Below are 27,748 nucleotides of genomic sequence, written 5' to 3'. Positions count from 1 at the left end.
AATAATCCTGCTTTAGCTTCAAATAAAGATCTCAAGATACCAAAAAAAAAAAGAAAAAAAAAAAAAGGAAAGGAAAGGAAAAGGAAAAAACACTTTAAGGAGAACCCAGTAAAAAACTATACTATAGAGTTGGAGCCCCTGAGGTCTGTGTTAAAGATAGTTACCCGAGGGGCACGGCCTCTTTTCCGGTCTTGTAGTTCTCCCTGAAGTTTCTCAATCAAAGGGATGGCAAAGGAGAAGGTCTTCCCGGTTCCTGTCCGTGCCTGTGCAATTAAGTCCTTTCCACTATAGACATGGTGAAATGTCTTTGCTTGTATCGGAAACAGAAAGGTCACCCCACGGCCTGTGAACAAATTTACCATGTTACCTGACATTGCAGTTCTTAAAATCCCAGCCATGTTTCTGGTCCTAGAGAATTAAAGAATTCTACTTTCTTGTCAATATCTACAAAGTCAGGCTCCAATGTATTCTGGTAGTGAAGAATCTGCTTGACTGAAAAATATCAACAAACTTTAAAGCACCAAATTAGGGGTGTCTGGGTGGCTCAGCTGGTTGAGCGTCCAACTTGATTTTGGCTCAGGTCACGATCCCAGTGTCCTGGGATTGAGCCCCACATCAGGCTCCATGCTTAGCATGGAGCCTGCTTGAGACTGTCTCTCTCTCTCTCTCTCCCTCTGCCTCCCTCCCCTACTCTTGCACTCTCTAAAAAATAAAAAAAAATTAAAGTACCAAATTATAGCAAACATTTTTTTTTAGAATTTAGTTACTTGTCGTGTAATCTCATCCGTAGGTCAACAGAAGCCCCAAATCTGGATATGCAGTCCAGACTATGCCACACCTGATTCAGAAAACACCTACCCACACATGTGACTACCTAGTTTGTTCAGAGGCACACCGCTAGGCTGAGTTCTGAGTCAAGCTGGTATTATGAAGAGATGCCTCACGAAACGGGAGAGAATAACAAAGAAAATACGAACCATACAAATAAATGGCATGAACCATTTATTTGTACCAGAACAATCAGTCCTCACACTTCTGAATATACACATTGGTTTGAATAAAATTTAATCACCTATTTAAGAGACAGCAAAGCCATCACCAGTATGGTCCTATACTATATATACAGATCTAAGTTATTATGTGGTTCCACATACTGTCCTTCATCTCAACAAAAATAGTGGAGTGCTTCCAAATAATATACAGTAACATTATACAATAGTTCCAAAATATTACCTTTGAGAAGTTTAATGGTCTCTTCAGATATGGGAAAATTAGAGAAAGCTCCTTCTTTTTGTTCCACAGGTATTTCCTATCAAGTAAAGGGCCACAGAAAGAAATCAGTAACTTTAATCCCATAGGTAGTCACAGAGACGCCTTCTGAGAAAGAAACAAAAGAACCTATTCGAAAACATCTCTTCTAAATCAACCACAAAGACAGAGAAACTTTGGTAGGTAAATTAAGATCCAAAAAGGAAATCATAATCATCTATAAAACCCTAACAAAAGGAAAATGCAAATATATACTGTAGATATACTATGTGTGGCTAGTAAAGGCAGATTCAGTCTCAACTAAGAACTATTCTGTTGCCATCCCATACCAATATGTAGGAGTCCTCCATTATCCACAGGGGAGACCCCTAGTGGATACCTGAATAGTACAGAACTTTAAATATACTGTTTTCTACTATGCACACATACCCAAGATAAAGTTTAACTTATAAATTAGGCACAGTAACAAACTAATGACAATAACTAATAATAAACTGGAACAATTATAACAATAGATCATGATAAAAATTATGCAAATGTGGTCTCTCTCTGAATATCTTCCTGTACTGCACTCATACTTCTTGTGATGATACAGGATTGATAAAATGCCTATGTGATGACATGAAGTGAGATGAATGACGTAGGCATTGTGATGCAGCATTAGGCTACTACTGTCCTTCTGACAATGTGTCAGGAGGAGAATCATTTACCCTTGAACGTGGTTGACAGGGGGCAATTGAAACCCCAGAAAGAAAAACATCAGATGAGGGGGGACTACTATACTGCTGAACAGGTCATTAACCCTTTTGCATAGCCACATCTTTCACATATAGTCACAGAAAATAAGAAACAAACATTTACGACAAAGTGGTCACTGTGGCATTATTTGATAGTAAAAAATTTAAATGCTCAATACAGGAATTAAGTGATTTTCTAAACATTTATATAATGGATTATGGAACCAATGAAAATATTTATTATTTAGGGGTGCCTGGGTGGCTCAGTCGGTTAAGCGCCAACTTTGGCTAAGGTCATGATCTCGCGGTTCACGGGTTCAAGCCCCCATCGGGCTCTGTGCTGATAGCTCAGAGCCTTGAGCCTGCTTCAGATTCTGTGTCTCCCTCTCTCTCTGCCCCTCCCCCGCTCATGCTCTTTTCTTTTTCTCAAAAAGTAAACATTAAAAAAATAGAATATAATGTTTAAATAAAAGTGGAAAGGCAGGAGACAAGATTGCATATAGTACAATCCTAATCTGATAAAAAAGTTACATATATATATATATATATATATATATATATATATATATATAAAGTACTGTAAAGAAACAGCACTCAACAACAGGTTACCTCTATACCTAATGAGTATTTAATATTTACTGAAATAATGAATGCTGGAATTCTAGGGAACTTTTTGTTTTTAGCAAACAAAATGTTTTTGTTTTTTATTATTTTGAGAGAGAGACAGCAAGTGGGGAAGGGGCAGCAGGAGAGGGAGACACAGAATCAGAAACAGGCTCCAGGCTCTGAACCGTCAGCACCGAGTCTGACCTGGGGCTCAAACCTACGAACCATTAAGATCAGAACCTGAGCGAAAGTCAGATGCCATCCAGGTGCCCCAAATTTCTATATTTTCCTAATTCTGTAAATCACTTATTTATAATCAGGAAAAAAACTTATTTATTTATCTATTTATTTTGAGGGGCACCTGGATATGAACCAAGGAAAAAAAATTTAAATGTTGATTATGACCTATGGCAAACAGAAAATTATTAGAATTAGGATTTCTTTGATGACTGAGTTTCTGAAAGGTAACAGAACTACTTCCAAGTGGACATCCAATCATCGGGTTCAACTTGAGTTAATGGCCAAACAAAAACTTATGCAAAATCAAACAAAATCGTTCTCAGTAGCTCTACTAATTAAGATTTTTTGGTGAAACCCCTCAGAGGGAAGCTAGGGCCTATCCGCATAACTATAATCTCTCCTTTTAATTCTGACTTGCAAATAAGCAGACGTGGACAGAAGACATTCCCTAAACTTAAATAGGCCTGTTTCTTTGCAAAGGAAACATTCTAACTTTAAGCTATTTTTAAGATGAAGTCTTACCCTGAATGCAGGCAGCATGCAGCTCAAAGGACCCCCCCATAAAGTGTCAACACATCAAATTTTCTCCTGCTTCTGTTGCCTCTAGGTAGCGATTACCTACTGATTTATCTGAAACCACAATGAAAGATACGCTCTACATATGAAAATGCAACTTTACCTGCTCTAATTCACTGTTACTTTCTTCACTGGAGTTAGAGACAGGTCCAGAATGAGGGAATCCATTCTTCAGTTTGGGGCTTTTCTCTCCAATGTCTCCATTCATTTCCTTTTCTTTTTTCATCTTCTTCGGCTTAGGAGCACCTATTTCTTCTTCAGAAGGCTCCTCACTTTTCATTACTTTTTTGGTTTTAGGAGAAACAACTTTCTTTTCAAAGGACTCCTTTGGTTTCTTCACACTTTTGGTTTTAGGAGAAATAATGTCATCCTGAGATGGCTCCTCTTTCTTTTTTGCCTTTTTGGATTTAGGAGAATTCATGTCAATCTCAGAAGACTCGGCTTTCTTTTTAATTTTTTTGGCTTTGGGGGAAATAGTTTCTTCCTTTACTTCTGTTGCCTCTTCAGTCTTATTAGACTTTGGCTTCTCTTTTTTACCCTTCTAAGAAATTAAAAAATACAAACTACTGAGCAAAGCATGTATACATTTGTATGATGCATCAATTCTCGATTATTTCAAGATCATGTAATTATGAAGAACACAATTTTGGGGCATTTTTCAACATCTGTACCTTCTCCTTTCAATAAGACAAAACACTATGCTTTTTTAGTACCATTTCTTAGTTATATGGAAATAAGTACATTGTATATCAATGACTTCATGAGCTCAGAAGAGAATGCCTCTTGGCAACTATTTAATTCATGTTGGTTGAACAAGTTGTAAAATCAAGTTTTCATAAGAGATTTGGGGTTTCTTATGGGATGCTCCAAGAGTCGTCAAGAGGTACAACTACAGAAAGTGATCAAGTACAGTTTAATTTAATTCTAATAGAGCAGTAAGGCCACATATGTCCACAGATGGACAATATTAAGCAGATTTCTTTCTCTGCTAGAATTCATAACATCTGTCTTGGCTATGTGACAAGTGCAAATGAATTTACAGAGACACTTTATGAACCAAAAAGCTATAAAATCCCACAATCTATCACCCCACAATCATCACGCGATAAGAAAAAGAAGATGATCTAATTTAAGGAGGAAAAAAAAGCATAAGTTACTAGGAAATGGAATGGGTGAAACCTCAAAGCCAAATCAGACTACGGCTCCTACCTGAAATGTGTGACCTTTTCCAACTTTTCCTATTCCTGAAAGTTAATTACTTAATATTACTGAAATCAAATAGGTGCTTAGCCTCTGTTAAAACCTTTCTGAAAGGCCAATCACAGAAATATGAAGACTAGAACATTTAGCTGAAATCAGCCTCCCCGAAACTTCAGGCCCCGCCTCCACTCTCAAATCACAGATGAGGGTGATCTTTCCCACATGATCATCTTTCAGACATCTGAAAAATCATCTGGTCTCCCCACAAGATTTCAGTTCTTTCATCCCTTCACTCCACTAAGTAAGAGGATTTCCTAACTCAGTGGCCTCTCTTGGAATGTAATGGAGTTTGGCCGCGTCCCTCTTCACTTGACCATCCCACAACTGAATACCTTCACTGACGCTGAGCAGGCAAACCAGGACCACTTCCTCCCCACCTGTGGGGACAAGTCTGTGCTCCCTCGGCTTCCTACAACGCCAAAATATTGCTGTTGTAAAAGCTCCCCATCAAAAAGGCCCATAAACAGCCAAGGAAAGGAAATTCTAAATCATGTAGGATACAAATTCAGGGACAATGTTTGTTCTCACTCACTGACCTTATTTCAGAACAGACACCCAGTCACAAGTGAAATCGCTAAGGAAGTAACAGTAAAGAGGCAGACAGGTATCAAGGTAACTTAAGACCACTACACACTGCTGGCCTCTATCAAAAACACGGTGTGCCGTTAGCACCACAACACGTTACATTTCCACGGGAAATCTGGTCAATAGACCTTAAGCCGAACTGAATTACTTCATCTTCTAAAGGTTGCTTACCGAAAAACAAACTGTATTTCCCGAACTACTACAGTAAAATGTCACTGCTCACGCCGCCCACGTGTGCAGGTGGGTTTGAGGTGTGGCTAGTCTAGGCTAAAGCTTCAGTCTCTACCAGGACTGACAATTCCCTCCGCGCACGCTCAAACCCGGTCAGGTCTGAGCCTGAGCCAGCAACGTGGGGCCCAACCGTGAACATCTTACTGCGCACCAGGTGCGGGGCGCCCAGACTCCAGAACCACATGGGAGCGGTGCTCACCCCAGCTCCGGTCCGCCTGCGCCCGTGACCGGCACAGCTCCCCGGCGCCCCACGGCCGGGCTCTGGACGCGCCGGGTCCGCGTGTGCGCCACGGGCTCCTTAGCCGGACCCCCGCCCATCCTGTACCCCACTCCTCTCAGCACCCTAGGACCCTCAGCCCCCGATGGCACCTTCGCATTCTGCTTTCGCGGTGTCTCCAGTTTTTCCATGGCCGTGTCTGAGTCCAAATCCACGTCACTAAGGAGTTTCCCCGGCATCTTTCAGCACAAGCAACTGAGGCCGACCGGTCAGTTCCACCGCGTGGAGATGAAGAGAGAGTACTACCCATTTAGCCCACCCACTTTCGTCACTTCCGGAAGCAAAGCATTTCCTGCGGAAGCAGAAAGTCCCAGAGACGCCACGGCCCACGCGGTAGCGCTGGACCTTGTGGTGCTCCCTCTGGTTGCGAGTAGTGAATTGACCGCTTACAACGCCTGAGGAGTCCAACCAACTGGGAGGAACCACAAAAGTTAGTAAACACTAGTCAGATTCCCCCAACCCCGACCTGATAAATAACTTGTTTTTCCGTGGTGTCTCTTCAGTGTATAAGATTGCTGGAGTTTGCAAGATCCTTTCACGCACAGACGCGGTAAATGTGTCTTCTTGATCACCTTGTGGAAACGTCGACACTGAAAGGAGATGCCCGGACTCGCAAGCCTGGATAAGAATTAGAATTCAGTCGGATATGTCATTCCTAATTGCATGCACGTAAACATCCTCCAAGGATTCAGTGTCAGGTGTCAGGAGAAACAAGGCTAGGATTCAGTTAACAGAGAATATATAATACTTGTCATAAAGAAATTTTATAGACTGCTGGAAGATAGAGGAGTATCAGTTATTCTGAAGACACAGAGAGGCACCCCAACCGTCCTTGGGACCAGTAGGAAGAGCACCCAAACCACATGGACCTCTATAAGAAAATACAGGGCTCTATGGGCACCTGCGTGGCCCAGGCAGTTGAGCGTGGGACCTAGGCTCAGGTGATGATCTGGGGGTTCGTGAGTTCGAGCCCCACGTCGGGCTCACTGCTGTCAGTGCAGAGCCTGCTTTGGATCCTCTACCTCCTTCTCTCTCTGCCCCTGTTTGCACTCTAAGTAAAACGTAAAAAAAAATTTAATTAAAAATACAGGGCTCTAAATCTTGCATAATTAGGGCAATATACTAATTCGAGGAGTTGAGGAAAGTGGTCCATGATCATCCATAGAATGATCTATGACAATGTCACTAAACTCTGAAGAACCAGTGATCCAAAGAATTGGGAATAATTTTTAAAAATCCGTTGAAATCATGCCTGGCTTTGAAAGCCTGCACTGCTTGGTCTTTCTCTGATTTTGCACACATTACTGAATTGGAACCTGAGTTTCTCCTGCATGAAATCAGGAGAAATCAGTGAGTTTCTCGTGGGCTGAGAAAATTAAGTAAGATAATGAATGAAAAGGGATTAGCAGTGTCTGGCACGTAAAGTACAATAAATGACAGCCATTAAAACTTGTAGGTGTTTAGAAAGACAACTTAAGATATAATCATTTTATGACAAAGGTAAATGCAAAAGTTTTATTTCTGTATTTACTGCACATTTTAAAATGACAGTTCAATGGAAAATTTTCATGTTTCACATAAAACTGTTACTTGATGTTTCACAGTCTCAATTTTTTAACAGGTAAACTTATGTAAATCTACAGCAACTCCTTCTTTAACTTATACTCTGTGATATCTTTGAGCTAGGAACCTTGATTTACCTATTTTGTATCCCAAAGATTTCAAACAGCGCCTGGTACATAGGCACATGGTAGATTGACACTAAAAGTTGATTGACCGTTAAAATGGCAATGTTGGGGTGTGGGGAAGACAGAGAAATCCCTTGAAATAAATTTTAGCTCTATGCCCACGCAGGAAAGCAATTCAATCATCCTGGTATTAGGTGTAGAAAGGGGAGGAAGCATGAATGCAATCAACCAACTGATAAAATGCTTAACATCTAGGATTTCAGCATTGTACGTGGGAGTTTGGAGTACCTTTAGTGAAGGCCCAGTCCCTCCCTTAAGCTCTGTGATACTGCTATAAACCATACAGGGACATTTTTATTACCAGTAGATGTTCAACAACTGAGTGAGCCCAGAACACTCCTTAATGCAAAACTGTTGTCAAGGTTTATAAAATATGTAAGTTCCTTTGTAATATACCCACACATAGGCATAAGGCCAAAATTCTCAGAGGAAGCCTGCAAAGGCCCTTTTTGGGTCAAAGGCAGCCAAATTACTGCATTAAATCTAGTTAGCAGTATAAAATTCAGCAACAAGTAGAAAAAAAATAGGTCTTATACATACATTTGATTGGAAATGTGAAGTTCTGGGTATTGATTCCGCCAGACCAGTTTCCTCTGATGTAGATAATGTCGTGTTTTCATAAAATGGGGGGAGAATTTCTGTTTCAAAAAGTATGCATACACACACACACACACTGATTCAAAAGTCTACACAACAATATGTTAGCAGTAATTATCTGAGTGATGTAATTATGGATGGTTTTTATTTTCTTCCATTTGCTCCTCTATTTTTTTCAAATTTTCAACAATGGATGCATATTACTAATATGAAAAAGGAATATGGTTTAAAAAAACATTAAACACTACTCACAAGACATGTGAAACAAAAACAATGTGAGAGGAAGCTCTCAGACATTCACACATAAATGTGAATTCATTATTCAAATTTCTAATAAGGCAGACATTTACAAGTTCAAAAACTGAAGATCAGGGTAACTGATTTAATTAAATTCATAGCTGTTAAGTGACCACACTAGGGCACAAATACCAAACAGGAGGCTCTGAATAGCCAAAAGGTGGAAGCATGAAGGTGCTGGGCTCTATGAAGAAAGAGCAAAAATAAGGGGCTAAATGCAGCCCAAAGAGGAGAATTCTGCCTCCACCTTCTTCTAGAAGGTATGGAAAGCTATTACTTAATCTTTTTTAGGACCTGCCCCATCTTCCTTGCTAATAGGGAAGCCAGCCTTTAGCAAGTGAACCCCTAAAATCTACCTCCACCCTGCTAGCATGCACCTACATACGTATCTTTTTCACTCACTTCCCTGAAAGCCTTCAATGGGTTTCAAAACAAGGCCTACAAAGCCTTCCGAGATAGGACCTTACCTTGTTCTCATCACTGCTTTCCGTGAAGTGAGAAGCCCAGCAATGAGAGCTATTTCTCATTCACCATGCTTAGACCTTGTTTTATTAGCTATTCTATGCCTTTGCCTCGATGTCCATTCCCACTTTGCTCCTTTTACCTGACTTAATCCATTTTCAATCATTATGTCCAAAAAGCTTTCTCTGAACTCCCACGCCCGTTTCCTGGGCTGGGCTAGGTGCCCTTGTGCAGAGCTCAAATTATTGCACTAGTCATTGCCCTGGACCTAGGTTTCTGTGGCCATTTATTTCACTAGATTCTGAGTTCCTGAGGGCAGAGACCAGGCACACATTATTCACCTTTGTACCCTGAACATGGTGCCTGGGGCATTGTAGGTATACAATTTACTCTGACTAAAGTACTAGGACTCGTGCACCTTTGTAGGAACGGAGCCCCGATTTCATCTTCAGTATAAATGCAGAGCTCACAGCTACTCATATGCAGAGCCAACTGACACTTTTCCCCCGAGTCATGGCTATCTGGAACCCCATTTCCCATAATCAAAACCTCTCCCTTTCTCAATCCAGCACTGAGTCCTCCCCCCACACACCCCGGCTTAACTGAAATCTGGGTTTGCTGAAAAATACTATTCTTGCAGCTTTCCCTCACACGTTGCTCATTCCCTCATATCCCACGTACCCTGGTATCCATGTCCTCTTCTTTTCTTCAAAACCGTTTCCAAACTATTACTCCTTCACTATCATGCAAATGCCCTTTTCCCCTTGAAGATATGTGGCAATATCACCCTATACGCTTTCTTGTTCCGTAACTTAAACTCTACCATCCATTGGCTCAGTCTTCCTCTCCCTCCTCAGTCCTAAAGACTTCATTGTCCATGAAAACACCCAAAGAATGCTAGATTCTCAGTTCTTTGACCATCTCATCTGAAGTGACCTTTGCCCCTGAACAGGCCTGCTACCAAACGCTGAACTTGTCTTCTCCCCAACTGCTCCACTCTTGAAATCTCAAATTCAGAGAACTTTCAGTGACCTTCAGGTCTTTGCTCCTTCTGTATTCTCCCAGTTATCAACCCTACCTCCACTTCAATGCCTAGGCAGTCTAGACTCCATGGACCATTACTCCGATCACTTTTGCCAAAGTTCTTCATCCTTTCATCTCACAGAGCAAAACCCCAATCCTGCATCAAGCAGGTATCTGCCATCTCCATTCCTACAACAGAATGCTGAAATGTTATTACAGGAAGTCACTCAAGTGCTCTAATTGCTGCCAGAATAAATGAAGTCTCTAATCTCAGCTGGACCCTCAAAGTTGCCTGTGACCCTGTTTCCCTAGTAAGCTGTCTTGTTCTACAGTTGATACCTCAGTGTTTCTCCTACTTTCTCAGATCTCCTAGCCTGCTACTTCCCTCTTCACCCTTAGTAGATGACTATGAAAGAATACCACAGAAAAAAAATAGAAGACATCAAGCAGGCACTCCCTTAATTTTTACCTTATCACCTGCAAACTCACCTACGTGATAACCATACTTTCCTCCTGGCAAAATGTGCTTCTACCTCTAAGGCTAAATTCTGTCTGCCTAAGCTCATCCTTCTGGGTCTTCATAGAGATATTGCTCCATCATATGTTCTTTCTCTTCCTCCCTCCTTTCTGGCTCCTTCCTGTAGTAGTAGTCCATGCTCTAATTTCCTTCATCCTCCCCCAGCCCACACATACAAAAAACTGTCATCTCATGTCCTTTCTTTCACTCCAGCTTTAGCTTATTCTTCTCTATTCACAGCCAAATTTCTGGAAGACAGATTTGTCGTCTCTACTTCTTTATCTCTCATTTCCACCTGAACCCACTGTTCAGTGGTTTCTACTTTCAACACTTTATTACTCTGGGTGTTCCCCACGTCAAACGTCTCCTTTTTGCCAAATCCAATGGCCATCTCAGGCTCATCTTCTGGTTCCTTTGAAAGCCTCATACTTCTGGACTTTCTGCCGCCTTCTTACCTCTTATTGATAGTGATGGGATTCCCTTCCTCTGTTATGTAGTGAATACATTAGTTTGCCTCTGGGTTTACTCCTTAGTCCTCTTTTCTTACTATACTTTCACTAGATATACTCTTCCACTGCCTTAACTATAATTACCATTGTTTTATTATTCCCAAATCTTTACACCTCCAGAACAGATCTCTCTCTGCTTCAAACGTACAAATCCAACTGTATACTGTTAACCTCCTCTTACATCTTCTTTTAAGATCTCATGGGCTATTCAATATTAAAATATATCTAATATTGAACTAATCATATCCCCCCTCCCTCCCCAAATAACTTTTCTTATTCTTCCTCCTAGTACCTTATCTCAGTGACAAAAACCTGTTTTATACTTCTGCATCTCTCTCATCTTCCAATTCAATCAAGTACTGAGTCCTAACCATTTTATTTCCTAAAAACTTTGGGGATGCCTGGCTGGCTTATTGGAGGAGCACATAACTCTTAATCTTGGGGTCATGAGTTCAAGCCCCACATTGGGTATAGAGATTACTAAAAAATAATAAAAAACTTAAAAAAAAAAAAAACTTTGGAAATCTATGCATGTTTCTCAGTGTCACCCACCAACTATTTAGCACAGTGGTTAAGAATGCTGGTTCAGAAGGTAGACTTACCTGGGTTTAAATCCTCATTCCATTACATTGATCCAGCTGGGATTCTGGCCAAGTAATAAGCTCCCAAATGCCTCAGTTCTTATCATCAAAACATGTTACCTACTAGTAATGCAGACCATCATCACCTCTACCTTAGATTGTTCCAACAGCATCATAAGAGGTCTCCTTACCTCCAATCTGGCCCTTCTCTGATCCAGTCCCTTCAGTGTAGCCAATAATCTTTTCTAAAACACAAGTCTCATTATGTCATTCCTTACCTTAAATCTTTTAATGGTTCACCAGTCTTCAAGAGAACGTTTAAACTTAATGCACACAAGGCCTTTAAAATAAGGTCCCTGTTAAATACTAACTCTCTCTTATTCCTTCCCTCTGCCTGTCACATGCAAACCATACTGAACTGTAGGTCCTCAGACTTGCTATAGTATTCTTTGGCTCTGGTTATTTGCATATTCTGTTCTCCCTGCCTGTAAACCCTCTCCCTTCTGAACGCTTCTTCCAACCATTCACACATACTTGCTTAGCTCAACGGATACTTTTGCTTTACTTCTTTTTTGGGTATCACTGTTTGTAAGCCTTTCTGACTCCTAAGACTGTTTGGTGTACCCAAACTAGGTCCTTAACATTCCATCCAGGTAGGATCTTAGCCTACCATCCATCCATCTTAGCCTTTAGATGTTAATTTCATTCAAAACTGTTTGTCTTTAGACTGTAAGTTCCTTGAAGATAGTGCTGTGCCTTGTTCACCAACTAAATCCCTAGTGATCAACACAGTGATAGGCACATAGTAGACTTCAATCATTATCTGGTGAATAAATTATTGAGCGTACACTGCTTGCACACCTTTTTAATTAACTGTATCTAGAATTTAAATGTTATACCTAACCAGTCAACCATATATATATACCCAACCAGGTATATATATATATATATACCTAACCATATATATATATGGTTTATATATCCCTTTAATGTAGAAGGGATTTCTTTTCTACTACATAGCCTATGGAAGGAGTGATCTCAATACAAATACACCACATTTTTCAAAATGCAAGTAATCTTAAGATTAATTTGACTGTCATGTTTTAGAAGAAACTGTAGAAGATTACACTGACAAAATTCTTAACACATAGTGAAAAGAGACAATAAAAGGAGTTTTTTTTATTCAAAGGTATAACTGGATAAGTAGATTTGTTTACAACCATTCTTGTGAAACACTTTTTAAAAAAATATGACCAACTTCTTTGCAAAGAGCAGACACATACCTCAACTATGATGACCTAATTTTTGGTGGATAATGTACATGATTAGGCAGAAATAGGCAAGCTCACACTGGTAGATTAACTATCAAATACTCAGTCAAAACTCCGTTTGTGGCCCCCGCTTCTTGATCGATTTCTATTCCCACTTCGTCTTCTACCATCTTGTCGACTTCCTGACCGACTCCCCTGTCGACTCTGTCTACCTGACCGGCCACCAGATCGACCACCTGACCGGCCAGATCGGCCAGACCGGCCACTTGACCAGCCACTCCTCTGCCTGGAGTTAGAAGATGTGTTTCCATCATAATATTCTTCAATTTCAGGTAACTTCGCTGGCAATGAAAGTATCCAGTCTGAATCATGCCACTCTGCCTGTTGGGGGAATTTAGAGGATTAATATAAATGCAAAATAGAAACCATAAGCAAGTACACTGAGTACAGGAGATTCTTTTTTTAATGTCCATTAACTATTAGCTAATTAATCTTCCCATTAAATTCAAAGTTTCTGGAACAAAACTGAAAGCCAGAAAACAAAACCAAAAACATATTCAAAGTACATCCATTAAAGTTCCTAAATTTTAGTCTTAGGAGAAATTCTCAGGCTTATTTTGAGGCTCATTATTTCATACTCAGTTTATACACTCTAAAAGAGAGCACTGATTTCTTGGCATGAAACAAGTAAGCCATTAACAAGTAGTGCATTTCTTTCAGCAGTTATATTGACAGAAGCAAGAAGTGAGAACTAGTGATGAAGATTAAAACCTGTCAACACAGGTGAGGACAAAAATACATAGCCATTGGAAATAATTTGGTCAGGGTAAACAACTCAAGATATACAAATCAGCGCTCCTAAGAGCATCACTATGTTATATCCTGCTACATTAACGGTTCATTGTAATCATGAGTTGCCAAGGAAAGTAAATGTTAAAATGTTGGTAAGAGTGAGCAGAGACAAACACATACCACTAGTGGCAATATATGACCAAAGCCTTAAAAATGCACAAACCTTCTGGCCAAGCAATCATCTTAAAAAATTCATCTTATACCATATGGTTTCATTCATGTGGAATTTGAGAAACTTAACAGAGGACCATGGCGGGGGGGAAGAGAAGGGGAAAAAAATAGTTTCAAACAGAGAAGGAGGCAAACCATAAGAGACTCTTAGATACAGAGAGCAAACAGGGTTGAGGGAGGGCAAGGAGCAGGGGTGGGGGGGGGAAGGGTGGGGAAAATGGGTGATGGGCATTGAGGAGGGCACTTGTTGGGACAAGCACTGGGTGTTGTATGTAAGCAATAAAGTATGGGAATCTACTCCCGAAGCCAAGAGCACACTGTGTACACTATATGTTAGTTAACCTGACAATATATTATAGTAAGAAACAATAATTAATTAATTAAATAAAAATAAAAATAGAAATAAAAATAAAAAATTCATCTTAAGGGTGCCTTGGTGGCTCAGTCAATTAAGTGTCCGACTCTTGATTTTGGTCATGATCTCACAAGTTAATGTGGCTGAGTGCCACATCATACTCTGTGCTGACAGCTCAGAGCCTGCCTGGGATTCTCTCTCTCCCTCTCTATGCCCCTCCCCTGTGTGTGCGCTCTCTCTCTCTCTCTCTCTCTCTCTCTCTCTCTCTCTAAGTAAATAAACATTAAAAAAAAATTTCATCTTGGGGCCCTGGGTGGCTCAGTCAGTTAAGTGTCTTGGACTCTTGATTTCAGCTTGGGTCATGTTCTCACGGTTCGTGAGTCTGAGCCCCATGCTGGGCTCTGTGCTGGCAGCTAGAAGACTGCTTTGGATTCTCTATCTCTCCCTCTGCCCTTCCTCCACTCGCGTATTTTCTCTCTCTCTCTCTTAAAATAAATAAATAAACTTAAAAAAATTCATGTAGGGGCACCTGGGTGGCTCAGCTGGTTAAGTGTTCAACTCTTGGTTTCAGTGCAGGTCATAATCTCACAGTTGGTGGGTTGACGCCCTGTGTAGGTCTCTGTGCTGGCAGCAAGGAGCCTGCTTGGGATTGTCTCTCTTTCCCTCTCTATCTCTGCCCCTTCCCTGCTCTCTCTCTCAAAAAAATAAACATTTTTTAAAAAATTCATCTTGAAGAGATAAACATGGCAATGCATAAAGAGTTAGCTATGCTACCCCTTTTTAGTGATGACAACTTGCCCACAAGAACAAGCCCTTTGTGAAGGACCTCCTGTATCCGTCCCCAGAAGAGAAGAGGAAGGGCAAAAAGAAGCGCCTGGTGCGGGGCCCCAACTCCTACTTCATGGATATGAGGTACCCTGGGTGCTACAAAATCACCACCATCTTCAACCACACACAAACAGTGGTGTGTCTGTGAGCTGCTCCACCGTCCTGTGCCAGCCAACAGGAAGAAAAGCAAGGCTTACAGAAGGATGCTCCTTCAGACAGCAACGGCAGTAAAAGCACCCTGAATTAGCATGAGTGGGAAACTATCCTAATAAACAGATTTGGATACAAAAAAACACCCAAAAAACCAAAAAAAAGGAGCTAGCTATACCATCATTCATGGCTGTCCTGTTTATACCAGTATATTACTGGAAATAACCTAAATGTCAGAAAACAGAACATTAAGAAAAGTTGACCAGGGGTGCCTGGCTGGCTCAGTCAGTAGAGCACATCGACTCTTGATCTCAGCTTCATGATTTCAAGCCCCACGTTGGGCATAGAGCCTACTTAAAATAAACATTTTTAAAAAACAAAAGAAAAGAAAAGTTGACCACCCACATGGTCAAATGCAGGGAGCTGTTAAAAAATAACTGTATAGTTGACAAAGGAATGTGTTCATGATATATTCTTAATTTTTAAAAAGACTTAAAAAACAGAATCACCCCCAAATACATCTATAAATATGCACAGTAGTACAATAGTCAAATTCTATAGTGTAGGAATCTAGTAGACAATCTCTTTCTGCAACAGATAAAATACAAGAAAAATTTTTTAAAGTGACAAAGAAAGGAGCAAGAAACTGCAGATTAAAAGAGACTTAAGAAACATCAAATTATAATGTATGGGTCTTATATTCTAAGATATTCAGGAGACAAAAAAATAAAAAATATTTAGGAGACAATAGGGAAATTTTAAACACAAAATTAGATGATATTAAGGAATTATTATTTTAGGTATTTGAACTATGGCATTATGATTATGGTTTTAAAAAGTATCCCTAGTAGATATATGGAAATATTTATGGTTGAAATGACAGAATACCTACAATTTCTCTCAAAAGCATACATACAGGAGACTAGGAAAATGGATGGAAGTGACATGAAACAAACCAGCTGTGAGCTGATCACAACTGCAGCTGGGTGATGGGTATATGAATATTTATTATGCAATTCTATTTTTTATATTTGAAATTATAATAAATGTTTTAAATTATGATATAGCCTAGATATATTCTATAAAGGAAAATTAATTGACTTAGGCATCATAATGATATTGTGACTTCTTTTAAATGACTTCTTTTAAATTACTATTTTAAATGGTTAAATATTCAACTATTTAACAGATAAAATTTTTAAAATACCTGTAACCTTTCTGACTCAGTTGTAGGAACGTCAAAGCAAACACCCTAAAAGCAAAATGAAAAAATTTTTATTTAGATGCAGATGAGTTGAATTTTTACTAATACACTAGTACTTGCTGGTAATCTTACAGCTAAAAAAAAAGAAAGAAAAGATAGGGTGTTTCCCATGAATGCTTATAAGATTAAAACAACTAACATATAAATAATGCATGAGAGTGGCTGCTTATTATATTTTCTAAATCCGAAAAGTAAAAAAAATATCTAACAGGAATCTACTACTAAAAATATAGAGTACTCTCTAGAAAAGTTCTTGTAGACACTTTAATGTTGTTCCATGTCCACTGTAAAATGATCCACGTAATAAATTCTTTGGAAAATTTAGTGCTGGAAAATTTCTATCCTGAAGAGATACAGTATTTATCAGATAATGGGAATGATATAACCCAAGATGCTTCTTCTTTGGTACTGGTTGTCAATAAACTGAAAGTTAATTTAATTCTCAAGTACAGCAACTAGCCTGGCCTAAAGATTTTGTTAGATTTTCCATGCCCTTCATATTTTTTCTGAATGCGTTTGTCTCAGATTTGCCACAAAACTTTTTTTAATGGTAATATTAAACTTTGAGAGAAATGATTATTTCCAATAAATAATAAAGTTAATAAATTCTAGGCTAGAATAAACCTATGTAGCAAAGTTGGATGAATAAATATAACATCTTTCCTCAAAACCATTAGAAGAAACAGTCACTAAGATTAGAGATAGTTTTAACTTTGCTGTTTCAAAAATGTATTAAAATTCTTACTTTACTTCATTATCCTCATTAACAACCAAAGCAGGCCACTTAAAAGTCAACACTGCATATTCTCTAAATCACAGAGCTGTTCAGCTGTTGAAATTATAAGTTACTTAGTCATAAAGTAAAACACATACAACCACAGATAATATGTGCACAAAAGCAGAAACTTACATAACTTGGTTATTAGACAAACTAAGCAGAATGACTTACAGCTTTCTAGAGAGTAAATTATTTATAAAACTCCCCAAATTTACAACTGGAAACAAACCATCACACAGAGAAAACCGTATTATGCACCCTATTAGCCTTAAAAAAAAAAAAAAAAAAAGAAAAAATCTACTGGGCTTTAGAAACATTTATAGTAGTTGATTAAAAAGCTTTTTATTTGTCTAGAAAAACCTACCATATTTCCTTTTAGGAGGCACATTCTGGTAATTTGGGACACAGCATTACTACTCAGCTTTCTGTTAAGTTCTTTCCAAGCGCAACTGACATCTTGTATTTCTTCTGGGCTTTCCAGAGTCATGGTCACAAACCCCTTAAAAATTAAAAGTCACATTATCTTCGGGAAAAAGGCAGCAAAAGTAGGACAATGAAGTTCTAACTTCATGACTTAACTACATTTTTCATGAGACATCAGTATAACATGGCTGCTAAAAAAAAATAACTTCTTTAAAACCGTATTAATAGAAGACTAATGCTTACAGATATTTGAAAGAACAATTCTTCTTTGTGTTGCTGTAAAGACTCATGCTTTAAGAAATAATTAAACTAGAGCACCAGAGGGGCACCTGGGTGGCTCAGTCAGTTAAGCGTCTGACTTCAGCTCAAGTCATGATCTCACACTCCGTGAGTTTGAGCCCCACGTTGGGCCCTGTGCTGATAGCTCGGAGCCTGGAGCCTGCTTTGGATTCTATGTCTCCCTCTCTCTCTGCCCACCCCTCCGCTTATGCTCGTCTCTCTCACTATCAAAAATGAATAAATGTTAAAAAAAAAAAAAAAAAACAACCTAGAGCATCAGAGAAAAAGTTGTAAAGAATTAAGGAAATGCTGAAAGAGTCACAGCTTAGAGTGGAAAAACAAGAAGACATAAATCTCAAAACTTTTGAAGGACTATTACATATGCAAAGATTACTTGTTCTGTAAAACTTCACTGGACAGCAAAAGGATCAGCATGAAGAAGATATAGGGAGGGATTCATCTACTTTTTTAAGTAAGCTCTATGCCCAACATGCAACTTGAACTCACAACCCTGAGATCAAGGGTTGCATACTCTACTGACTGAGCCAGCCAGGATCCTCTCATCTATCTAACAAATATCCACTGAGTGTCCCCTATGTATGTGCCAGAGACATAGTAGGTGCTCAAGATTTAGCAGTAAACAGTCCTTTCTCTCATGAAGGTTATATTCTAGTGTTGGGAATAGGAGTGGTGGTGATGAGGTGAGGTAGACAGTAAATAAATAAGCAAACATAAACACTAGATAGTAATAAGCATCATGAAGAAAAATAAAGACAAAGGAATCGAGAGTAAAGGGAAAGGTAAGCTATTTTAGACAGGGTGATCAGGAAAGACCTCTATAATACGGTGATCTATGAAGAGAGACCTAAATAAAGTGAGGGAGGAACCCACGTGGTAAAAAGAAAGAACATATGAAACAGTACAAGTAAGTGCAAAGGTCTTATGTGAAAGTAGGTTTATGTTTGAGTAACAAGTAGGTTAGGGTAGCTGAAACAAGGGGAGAATGATGAGATGAGGTCAAAGAGGTACAAAGGGGAAGACCCTGTAGTGCATTTGTGGTAAAGACTCTGGATTTTGGTTTAAACTATAAAAAAATTTCAAACCCACTAACATTGTTTCTAAGATATTTAATCAGAAATTAGATGACCCATCTGCCAAAGAGGGATTCCTTTAATAGATAAGGGCTGGGAATAAATGATCTCTTAGGTACTTCTTAGCCTAAAAGTCTTTCAACATTTTCCTAAAAAATATGGCTTAAGTAATTTCCTAAGAAGTATTTGGTGGCAGGGTGGCTGGGTGGCTCAGTGGGTTAAGCAACTGACTCTTGATTTTGGCTCAGGTCATGATCTCAGTTTTGTGAGTTCGATCCCTGCATCAGGCTCTGTGCTGACACTGGAGCCTGCTTGGGACTCTCTCTCTTTGCCCCTCCCCAACTCACACTCTCTCTGTCTCTCTCAAATAAAAAACAAAACAAAACACACACACAAAAAACAAAACCCCAACTACAGAGAGTAAGATACCTTCACAAAGGGAATACATGGCAGTTTCCACTGTAAACAAGTGATCAAACTAAGCAATTTTAGTACTGGAACAATCTGACATCATATGCCTCCTGATGTAATGTAGTATAACATACATATATATACTATATACAACATAATATATAATATATAATACATATATATATAATATCACCCACAGGGTACTTTGGCCAAAACTATCTAACCTGAATATAAAATCATGCTTTGACGTTATTTCCAGTTTACAGGAAAAGTTGAATAAAGACAAAAGTTACATGATGTATGAAAAAGAGAAAACCAGAAAAATCCAGGTGAGAAGTTTTAGACTCTGATCTAGACAACTAATCTATACTCTTTAAAAAAATAAAAATAAAAATGATGGGAAAATAGTTCCAGATTAAAAGAGAAACAACAAATGTAACATATGAACTTGAATTGGATCCAGATGGTTTTTTAAAAATGTTCATTTATTTAGAGAGAACAAGAGCAAGTGAGCAGGGGAAAGGCAGACAGAGAGGGAGAGAGAGAATTCCAAGTAGGCTCCATGCTGTCAGTGCAGGGTGCTATGTGGGGCTTGAACTAACAAACTGTGGGGCTCCAACTTATGAACTGTGATATCATGACTTGAGCCTAGATCAAGAGTCAGACACTCAACCGACTGAGCCACTCAAGTGCCCCAAATCCTGATGTTTTTTAGAAATACACAGTGTGCTGGTGGGGGGAGATGGACACATGAAGTCACTCCCAGCAAAATGACATTTGGCTAAACCATTAACACTTGCCAGATGGAAAACCTCAGACACACCAGATGTACTCATTTATCCTACACCACCAAATAGTCCCAAGTAACTTTATCTGCCCTGCTCTTTTTGTTCCCCTCTCCCACCAACTCCTTCTCTCAATCTTTCTCTCTCCACCCAGACATCAGAGTGCTCTCTTATTGATGGGTCTGGTCATCCAGGGACTCTCCTCACTTATACCATGGTGAGTACCTTTTAACTACTTGCAACCAATAGCTCTGATGTGATTTGTTTTGACATCTGACACTGATCTAGCAGGGGACTAGATCAGTAGTGTCACACCATGCACACACCCCTCCACATATACAGGCAATCCTTCCTTTGCGTGGTACTGTGTGAACTGCATAGCGTCTATGCTTTGATTTGCATGGTTCCATGGCAACTTACAAAATAAAGAATAGATTCTGGTATGTAAGTTTCAGTTAACACAGTACTGGCAAAGTAAACGTTTCACGGTTTTCTCTCCAGATAGATGAATTATCTATGGTTCAATTTTAATCTTTTCTCAATCACATAATTTTCTCATAGATTTCTACCTTATCAGAGGTGATCAAAGATCGTGGTTCAAAACTTGATGCACCAGAGATGTGGGCTAATGCTGCAGCCAATGCATCAACTGCCCCTTTCTCTTCAATCAATCTCTGAGCTGATGGTCGGAAAAAATCAACAGCAGCATAAGAAACGGAAGCCAGAGACCTATGGTTTAAAAATAGTACATTTTCTTGGTCAAGACAAATGTAAAAAATTAAAGATAAGAGAATGAATGGGAAAAGAAAGAGCAACGTTTTCGTATTTTAATATAACTAAAAGTCTGCTGGTAAAACTGGTGATTAAGTTTTCTGATATTTGAACTAGGAGAGCTTAAAGATGAATAGCCTAATACAAAAGAAAAACTTATTCAGCAAGGTCAGAAAGCATACCTGATGGCATCCATGCTTTTAGATTTAACTAAATCCATTGTAGAAGGAACACCTACACGTTTAAAAGTAATTCCCTGAAAATGAAAGAATTACATTAAAGAAAAATGGAAGTCTTTACAATTAATTCCTAAATTAATATAGTTTGTTGAATTTCCATTTCTTGGACTTAAAGATTTCCAAGCCCCAGTAGATCAAAAGACCTGCTTTTTTTCTAATAAATCATCAATTACAAATTCTAGAAAGAGAAAAAAAATTTAATTGCCCTTAGTTACAATCATGAAATTTCACTTACAAAATAAAGCTGATTCTAAAAGAGAAAAAAGATGCTGTTTATGTCTATCAACTTTTTTTTCTTATTACCCTATCTCATTTTACAAAGTAGATGAAATAGTGTTTAAAAAACACACATCAAAGGGGCGCCTGGGTGGCTCAGTTGGTTAAGCATCCCACTTGGGTTCAGGTCACGATCTCACAGTTTGTGAGTTCGAGTCCCATGTCGGGCTCTGTGCTGACAGCTCGGAGCCTGGAGACTGCTTCGGATTCTGTGTCTCATTTTCTCTCTGCCCCTCCCCCACTGGTGCTCTGTCTCTCAAAAATAAATAAATGTAAAAAAAAAAAAAAAAAGAAAGAAAAACAAAAAACACACATCATAAAAATAGGAAAAAATGTAAAATACCACTAAACAATACAGGCCACAAAAAAATGTACATAATTTCTTATAGAAACTGGCCGTTGTACTATTATTCAATATAATCTTATAAATACACCAAGACTATGTCACAGTCACCCCTTCACAATGCTGGACTATGAGATACTGAAATCACAGTGTGCTTCTGATTTTAGAATCAAGGGAGAAATTCAAGGGAAAAATGAGAAAGTCAGCTCTTCTGTCTTCACAATAAAAGCTGTATCAAAACAAAGTCTTGCAGCTCATATAAATTTAGCTCTCCACATGCTTCACATCCAAATGCAGCTTAAACTGAGAAAATAGTTATAAGGATCTATTTGTGAGAACAAATATAAAAAGAGCTCTAAGGCACCGTTTAGATAATAAGCCTGAAATAATTTAACTCTACTTACTGCTTTTTGTTCCACATATCGTAGTTGACCTCTTTCTCTTGGTTGATAAAAACATATGCAAATCCCTGTCCGGCCAGCTCTACCTGTGCGTCCAGAACGATGAATATAGGACTCAACATCCTAAAAATAAAAGAGGCATTTTTTAATACTTCTTAAAAAAATCTGGCAAGTAAACACAGTCATTCCAACATTCAAAAAATAATGCTAATAGTAACAAAACTACTACCACCAATAAATATATTATTTCAATCTTGTTGCTCTGTCAACATTCCAAAGAACTTTTATGCTGAATTTTTGGATAAAAGAAATAGGATTTTTTTTAATCCACCTAATCCCAGGGCTCTTCATATGACAACTTTTTATAATTCCTTTGCATGATTCCACGCTTTAAATCCAAAAAGGAAAGTTAATCATTTGCTAAGGCATCAGATTCTGACTAATTTAACACTGCATTAATAAAAAAATGGCTAAGAGAAAGAACAGATAACATATTTTGCATATCCCAGGCAACAACTTGTAAATAAGCAAAATGGCAATTTATACAGTTGTTCTTCTATTCCCTAAATAAAATCTCATTTCTTACCTGGGGAGGAGAACTTTGAATCACCAGGTCCACCTCAGGTATGTCCAAACCACGGGCAGCCACATTGGTTGCCACCAGAACTTTAAAACTACCTTCTCTGAAGCCTTTCAGGGTAATTTCTCTTTGTGACTGTGCTATGTCCCCATGTAAACACTGGGCATTCTATTTGACAAAAGAGAAAAAGTAAGTGTACAACTCACACTTGCAATTGATAGCACCATAACACCATACAGTCTGTACTCTTTTTGTTACTTTAAAAAAAAAATTTTTTTTTAAATAATCTGTACACCCAGTGTAGGGCTTGAACTCACAACCCCAAGATCAAGAATCAGATGCTCCACTGACTGAGCCAGCCAGGTGCCCCAATCTTATTTTCTGGTAATTACATGATGCATGCTTATTGTTCAAAAAGACCAAATATTACAGAAACTAAATATTTAATATAAAATGTAAAAGCTTCCCTTAATATCAGCCTCATAATAATTGACTAACCATTTGGTGAATATTCCTCCAGATATTGTTTTAAAAAAACATACAAGACACACAACCCACACATAACGGCATATACTATAATATTATGTATTTACTTATAAAAATGGGATCATACTATATACATATATGTATTGTTTCAAAACAATGAAATGCTTTATAAATTTACTACCTTAGCCATTTTTCTACATCTATAGATATAACTCTACTTAATCTTTAAAAACTGGATATGATTTCTTCATATGGATGCAATGTCATATATTTTAGCAATATCCTACTGATGTTTGGGTCACATCCAAGTTTTCATCTTTCATAATACTACAAGTACTATACTATACTATAAGTACTTTGTACTTATACCTCTGGACCACTCAGTATATGTGTATTTCAGTAGGAAATATATCTAGAAGTTGAATTTTGGGGTCAAAAATTATAAACATTTGGTGCACCTGAGTGGCTCAGTCGGTTGCATGTCTGACTCAATTTCAGCTCAGGTCATGATCCCAGGGTCATGGGACTAAGCCCTGCATCAGGTTCCATGCTGAGCATGGAGGCTGCTTAAGAATCTCTCCCTCTTTCCCTCTACCCCTCTCCCCATCACCCCACTAAAAATAAATAAATAATATTTAAAATTATAAACATTTAACACTTTAATAGCTATTGTAAAAGTGTATTATAAAAAGAGGTTGTGACCATTTACTCTTCAACCTTTATGAGTCTTTACTTCATCATAACCTGCCTACCCCGTGTATTGCGAATCATTACCATCTTTGTAAATCTAATCATTTAGGCAAAAATGATTTCCCAATGTTTTAATTTACATTTCTATAGTATTTAGTGAAGTTGAGCCTTCTTTATGTGATTTATATATCACCTTTCATTTGTACTGAAAATAATTTTCCTACTATTATAAACATATTTCCTAGAATTCTAGACACTATTAAAATTAAAAAGTTCGTAACAGTCCACATCTAAACCTTAGTAACCAAGTCTTAAGCATTCATGAATGAATTCACATACTTGGTGTGCACCAGATTCTGGAACAATCACGAAGCAACAGCCCTGGGATAGACAAGCTGACAGACATTTTCAATACGGTATGATGATATATACTATGACCGGGTGCAGGCTGCTATAGGAATACTTACAAGGGAAGCCTAACTTAATTTTGTTTAAGGGTAAGGCAGCACTGAAGCTGAGGCCTGACAGATAATAAGGAACCAGTAGTCAGGTAGAAGGAGAGCAGGAGGCTAGGGAGTTTTGGGGAAAAAAAACTTCATACATGAACAGGGTGTCTTGAGGATCTACAATATTTGAGTATTGGTAAAGCATAGTGTGTAAAGGGCAAAGTGATGAGAGATGAGGCTGGAAAGGAATATGAATTATATCCTGAGAACAATATGAAACAACTGAATGATTGTAAACAGGATTATCATGAACATATTCAGATTATCATGAACATATTTGCATTATAGAAGGAACACTCTGATTATAATGTATAGAATGTATTAGAAAATGGCAAAACAGAAAGACAAAAGTTAGAGACCTAGGTAGCAGGCTGTTGTAGAATTCAAAAGACGTATCAGTGGCCTCACCAAGGCAGTGCCAATCACCCTCTATGCATTCAACTAATACTTTATAACCTACAAAATGTCAGACACCAGGGATAAAATTGCAAACAAAAATAAGACTGCCTCTGTCCTCATGGTCTTTATACTCTGGTAGGGGAGATGGAAGTTAATCAAATTATGAGACACACAAATTTAGCCAACAACCGTAATCGATGCACGGGTATAAGAGGCAAAGAGCATTTATAACAGGCCAATCCTATACTGAGGAAAGAGCAGAGAAGAGAACAGAGGTCTCTGCCCTCACATGGCCACTGTTTGATGGGGAGCTTGTCAATCAGCAAGATAAATGTTGTAAAGTCAGGATGGCTAAAGGTGATCACAAGAAACCAAAGAGCAAGATGTCTGCTTATGCCTTCTTTGTGCAGACATGCAGAGAGGAACCTAAGAAGAAAAACCCAGAGGTCACTGTCAATTTTGCAGAATTTTCCAAGATGTGCTCTGAGAGGTGGAAGATAACATCTGGGAAAGAAAAGTCTAAAGTTGATGAAATGGCAAAGGCAGATGAAATGCACTATTATTGGAAAATGAAGAATTATGGACCAGCTAAGGGAGGCAAGAAGAAGGACCCTAATGCCCCCAAAGGCCGTCTGGATTCTTCCTGTTCTGTTCAGAATTCTGCCCCAAGATCAAATCTACAAACCCTGGTATCTCCATTGGAGACACGGCAAAGAAGCTGGGTGAAATGGGGAATAACTTAAGTGACAGTGAAAAGCAGCCTTACAACAATAAGGCAGCAAAACTGAAGGAGAAGTAGAGAAGAAGGATGTCGCTGACTATAAGTCCCAAGGAAAGTTTGATGGCACAAAGGGTCCTGCTAAAGTTGCCGGGAAAAGGTGGAAGAAGATGAGGAAGAGGAGAAGGAGGAGGAGGCGGCGGCAGAGGCAGAGGAGGCGGGGGAGGAGGAATATAAAAACCGGTTATCTGTTAAAAAAAAAAAAGGACAATCTGACCTAGTTTGGAGCAAGGAAGAATTCCCTGAGAGTGGTGCTCTAGACTTTTATCTGAAAGATAAGTAGGAGTTGCTAGGCAAGGAAGATTACAAGTTCAAGAGCCCTGTGGTGTGAGGAAACATGGCAGATATGGAAGAGTGTACAGAAATGACAGGAAAGTATAATAAGATGAAGTTGGAAAGGTAAGTAGGGGGCTAAGCCATAAATGAATTCAAGAACTACTGTCAGATGAAACTGGGGGGACCTGGTGAAGAAAGGAGAAATGAGGTATAAAGGAAAGAAGCATTATTCTTGACTCCCAGATTTTAATTTTCTGCAACAGTAGTAAGAAAGAAATGAGCCATTTTCAGCCATGGAAGATAGAATCTAAAAATACTTTGTGGCTGGGGCGCCTGGGTGGCTCAGTCAGTTAAGCATCTGACTTTGGCTCAGGTCATGATCTCGCAGTTCACAAGTTCGAGTCCCATGTTGGGCTTTGTGCTGACAGCTCAGAGCCTGGAGCCTGCTTCGGATTCCTCTCTGACATTCCTCCCTCTCTGACATTCCCCAGACGCTCTCTCTCTCCCAAGAATAAATAAACACTTTAAAAAGAAGTCAAAAGCAAACATATGTTAAACAGTTGGGACAGTTTTTCATAGTGAAATTTTCAAATTCCCTTTATTTTTTTCAAAAAAAATTTTTTTAACGTTTATTCATTTTTGAGAGACAGAGAGAGACAGAGCATGAACAGGGAAGGGGCAGAGAGAGGGAGACACAGAATCCAAAACAGGCTCCATGCTCTGAGCTGTCAGCACAGAGCCCTGATGCAGGGCTCGAACTCACAAACTGCGAGATCCTGACCCGAGCCAAAGTCAGATGCTCAACCAACTGAGCCACCCAGGCACCCCTCAAATTCCCTTTAAAAAAATTTGATACAACATTGATTTTTTTCTTGATAATTAGTCCTAAGAAGGGACATAATACATTAATAATGCCAATGATGGGGGTACCTGGCTGGTTCAGTTGGTGAGCATACGACTCTTGATCTTGAGGTTTTGAGTTGGAGCCCCATGTTGGTGTAGTGATAAAATAATTAAAAAACAAACAAACAAAACAAAACACAGTGATGGTTTCCAGGTCTCTAACATCTGAGTAAATTATTTTCCAAAAGTTTGTGTGTGTGTGCACATATGCGCGCACGCGTGTGCGTGTGCAGGTTTGTTTAGAATTAAGAAAGCATTTTTCTTGGTAAAATCTGACCTTAAGGAAAAAAATAGTTAAAAACAAAGAAAATAACCACTGAAGTTCCCTCAACAGTCCCTAAGATCCTGTATCACCTATAATGATATGCTACTATTTTTGACCTAAACAGTAAACCAGCAGAGCAGAAACTGCATTGCTCTCAGCCACAGAAGCTGATTATCGTCCAGTAAGCAGGGGGATTCTTACCCAGCTTCTGCAGCAAGGCAGTTCCTCCCTAGGAGACAGAACAAGAGCGGCTGCAACACTGCTGCTGCTAGGTGTTCTAAGGCAGTACCAGGAAAGGTGAATCAACCACCCTCAATCACTTTCACCATTTGGCATCTGTGTATACGGTATACAAAGCTAAAACTACACAATTAGTTAAAATGATACTGAGGAAGATGTTGACAGAATAGTCTTTGAATCTCTCGTTCTCCCATAAAAACAAATAGAGCAACTGTATAACAAAATTAAAAATCCAGAGACATCCATGACAAAACTAAGTGAAAGTATTTTCATGATTTCCAAAACATGAGCAGGTAGGGACAGACGTGTGTGTATGTATGAGGTGGGGAGATTTGCTGGTCCTAAGAACAGATACTCCCTGCAAAGCCTAACGGACCAATTTGAGAACAGCAGCTGAACGTGGCAGAGTTTTTGTACACTCA

General features: G+C 38.8%; 2 protein-coding genes and 2 pseudogenes across 5 annotated transcripts in view; 2 read left to right on the top strand and 2 right to left on the bottom strand.

Moving 5' to 3' along the window:
• The window catches only part of DDX21 (DExD-box helicase 21), a 28,476-nt gene extending 22,436 nt beyond the window's left edge, over positions 1 to 6,040 (bottom strand). Inside the window, exons 1-4 of the mRNA XM_003993995.6 lie at positions 5,874 to 6,040; positions 3,532 to 3,969; positions 1,234 to 1,309; positions 165 to 343 (exon numbers count right to left, since the gene is read on the bottom strand). Coding sequence (XP_003994044.4) covers positions 165 to 343; positions 1,234 to 1,309; positions 3,532 to 3,969; positions 5,874 to 5,960 — 780 coding nt within the window. The 5' untranslated portion in view covers positions 5,961 to 6,040. The remainder of the gene's footprint in view (positions 1 to 164; positions 344 to 1,233; positions 1,310 to 3,531; positions 3,970 to 5,873) is intronic.
• A 6,626-nt stretch (positions 6,041 to 12,666) lies between these two features.
• The window catches only part of DDX50 (DExD-box helicase 50), a 32,319-nt gene continuing 17,237 nt past the window's right edge, over positions 12,667 to 27,748 (bottom strand). For all 4 annotated transcript variants that reach the window (XM_003993993.6, XM_006937832.3, XM_019813196.3 and 1 more), the window contains 7 exons: positions 22,790 to 22,951; positions 22,207 to 22,326; positions 21,127 to 21,200; positions 20,743 to 20,902; positions 17,549 to 17,683; positions 16,350 to 16,394; positions 12,667 to 13,167 (listed from right to left, as the gene is read on the bottom strand). In XM_003993993.6, coding sequence (XP_003994042.1) covers positions 12,889 to 13,167; positions 16,350 to 16,394; positions 17,549 to 17,683; positions 20,743 to 20,902; positions 21,127 to 21,200; positions 22,207 to 22,326; positions 22,790 to 22,951 — 975 coding nt within the window. In that variant the 3' untranslated portion in view covers positions 12,667 to 12,888. The remainder of the gene's footprint in view (positions 13,168 to 16,349; positions 16,395 to 17,548; positions 17,684 to 20,742; positions 20,903 to 21,126; positions 21,201 to 22,206; positions 22,327 to 22,789; positions 22,952 to 27,748) is intronic.
• LOC111557058 lies at positions 14,820 to 15,436 on the top strand (annotated as a pseudogene).
• Positions 24,985 to 25,925, top strand: LOC109492474 (annotated as a pseudogene).

This window comes from Felis catus, chromosome D2 (assembly GCF_018350175.1).
Source record: "Felis catus isolate Fca126 chromosome D2, F.catus_Fca126_mat1.0, whole genome shotgun sequence".
In the NCBI taxonomy this organism is placed as follows: domain Eukaryota; kingdom Metazoa; phylum Chordata; class Mammalia; order Carnivora; family Felidae; genus Felis; species Felis catus.
This window is presented reverse-complemented; position numbering and strand designations above follow the sequence as displayed.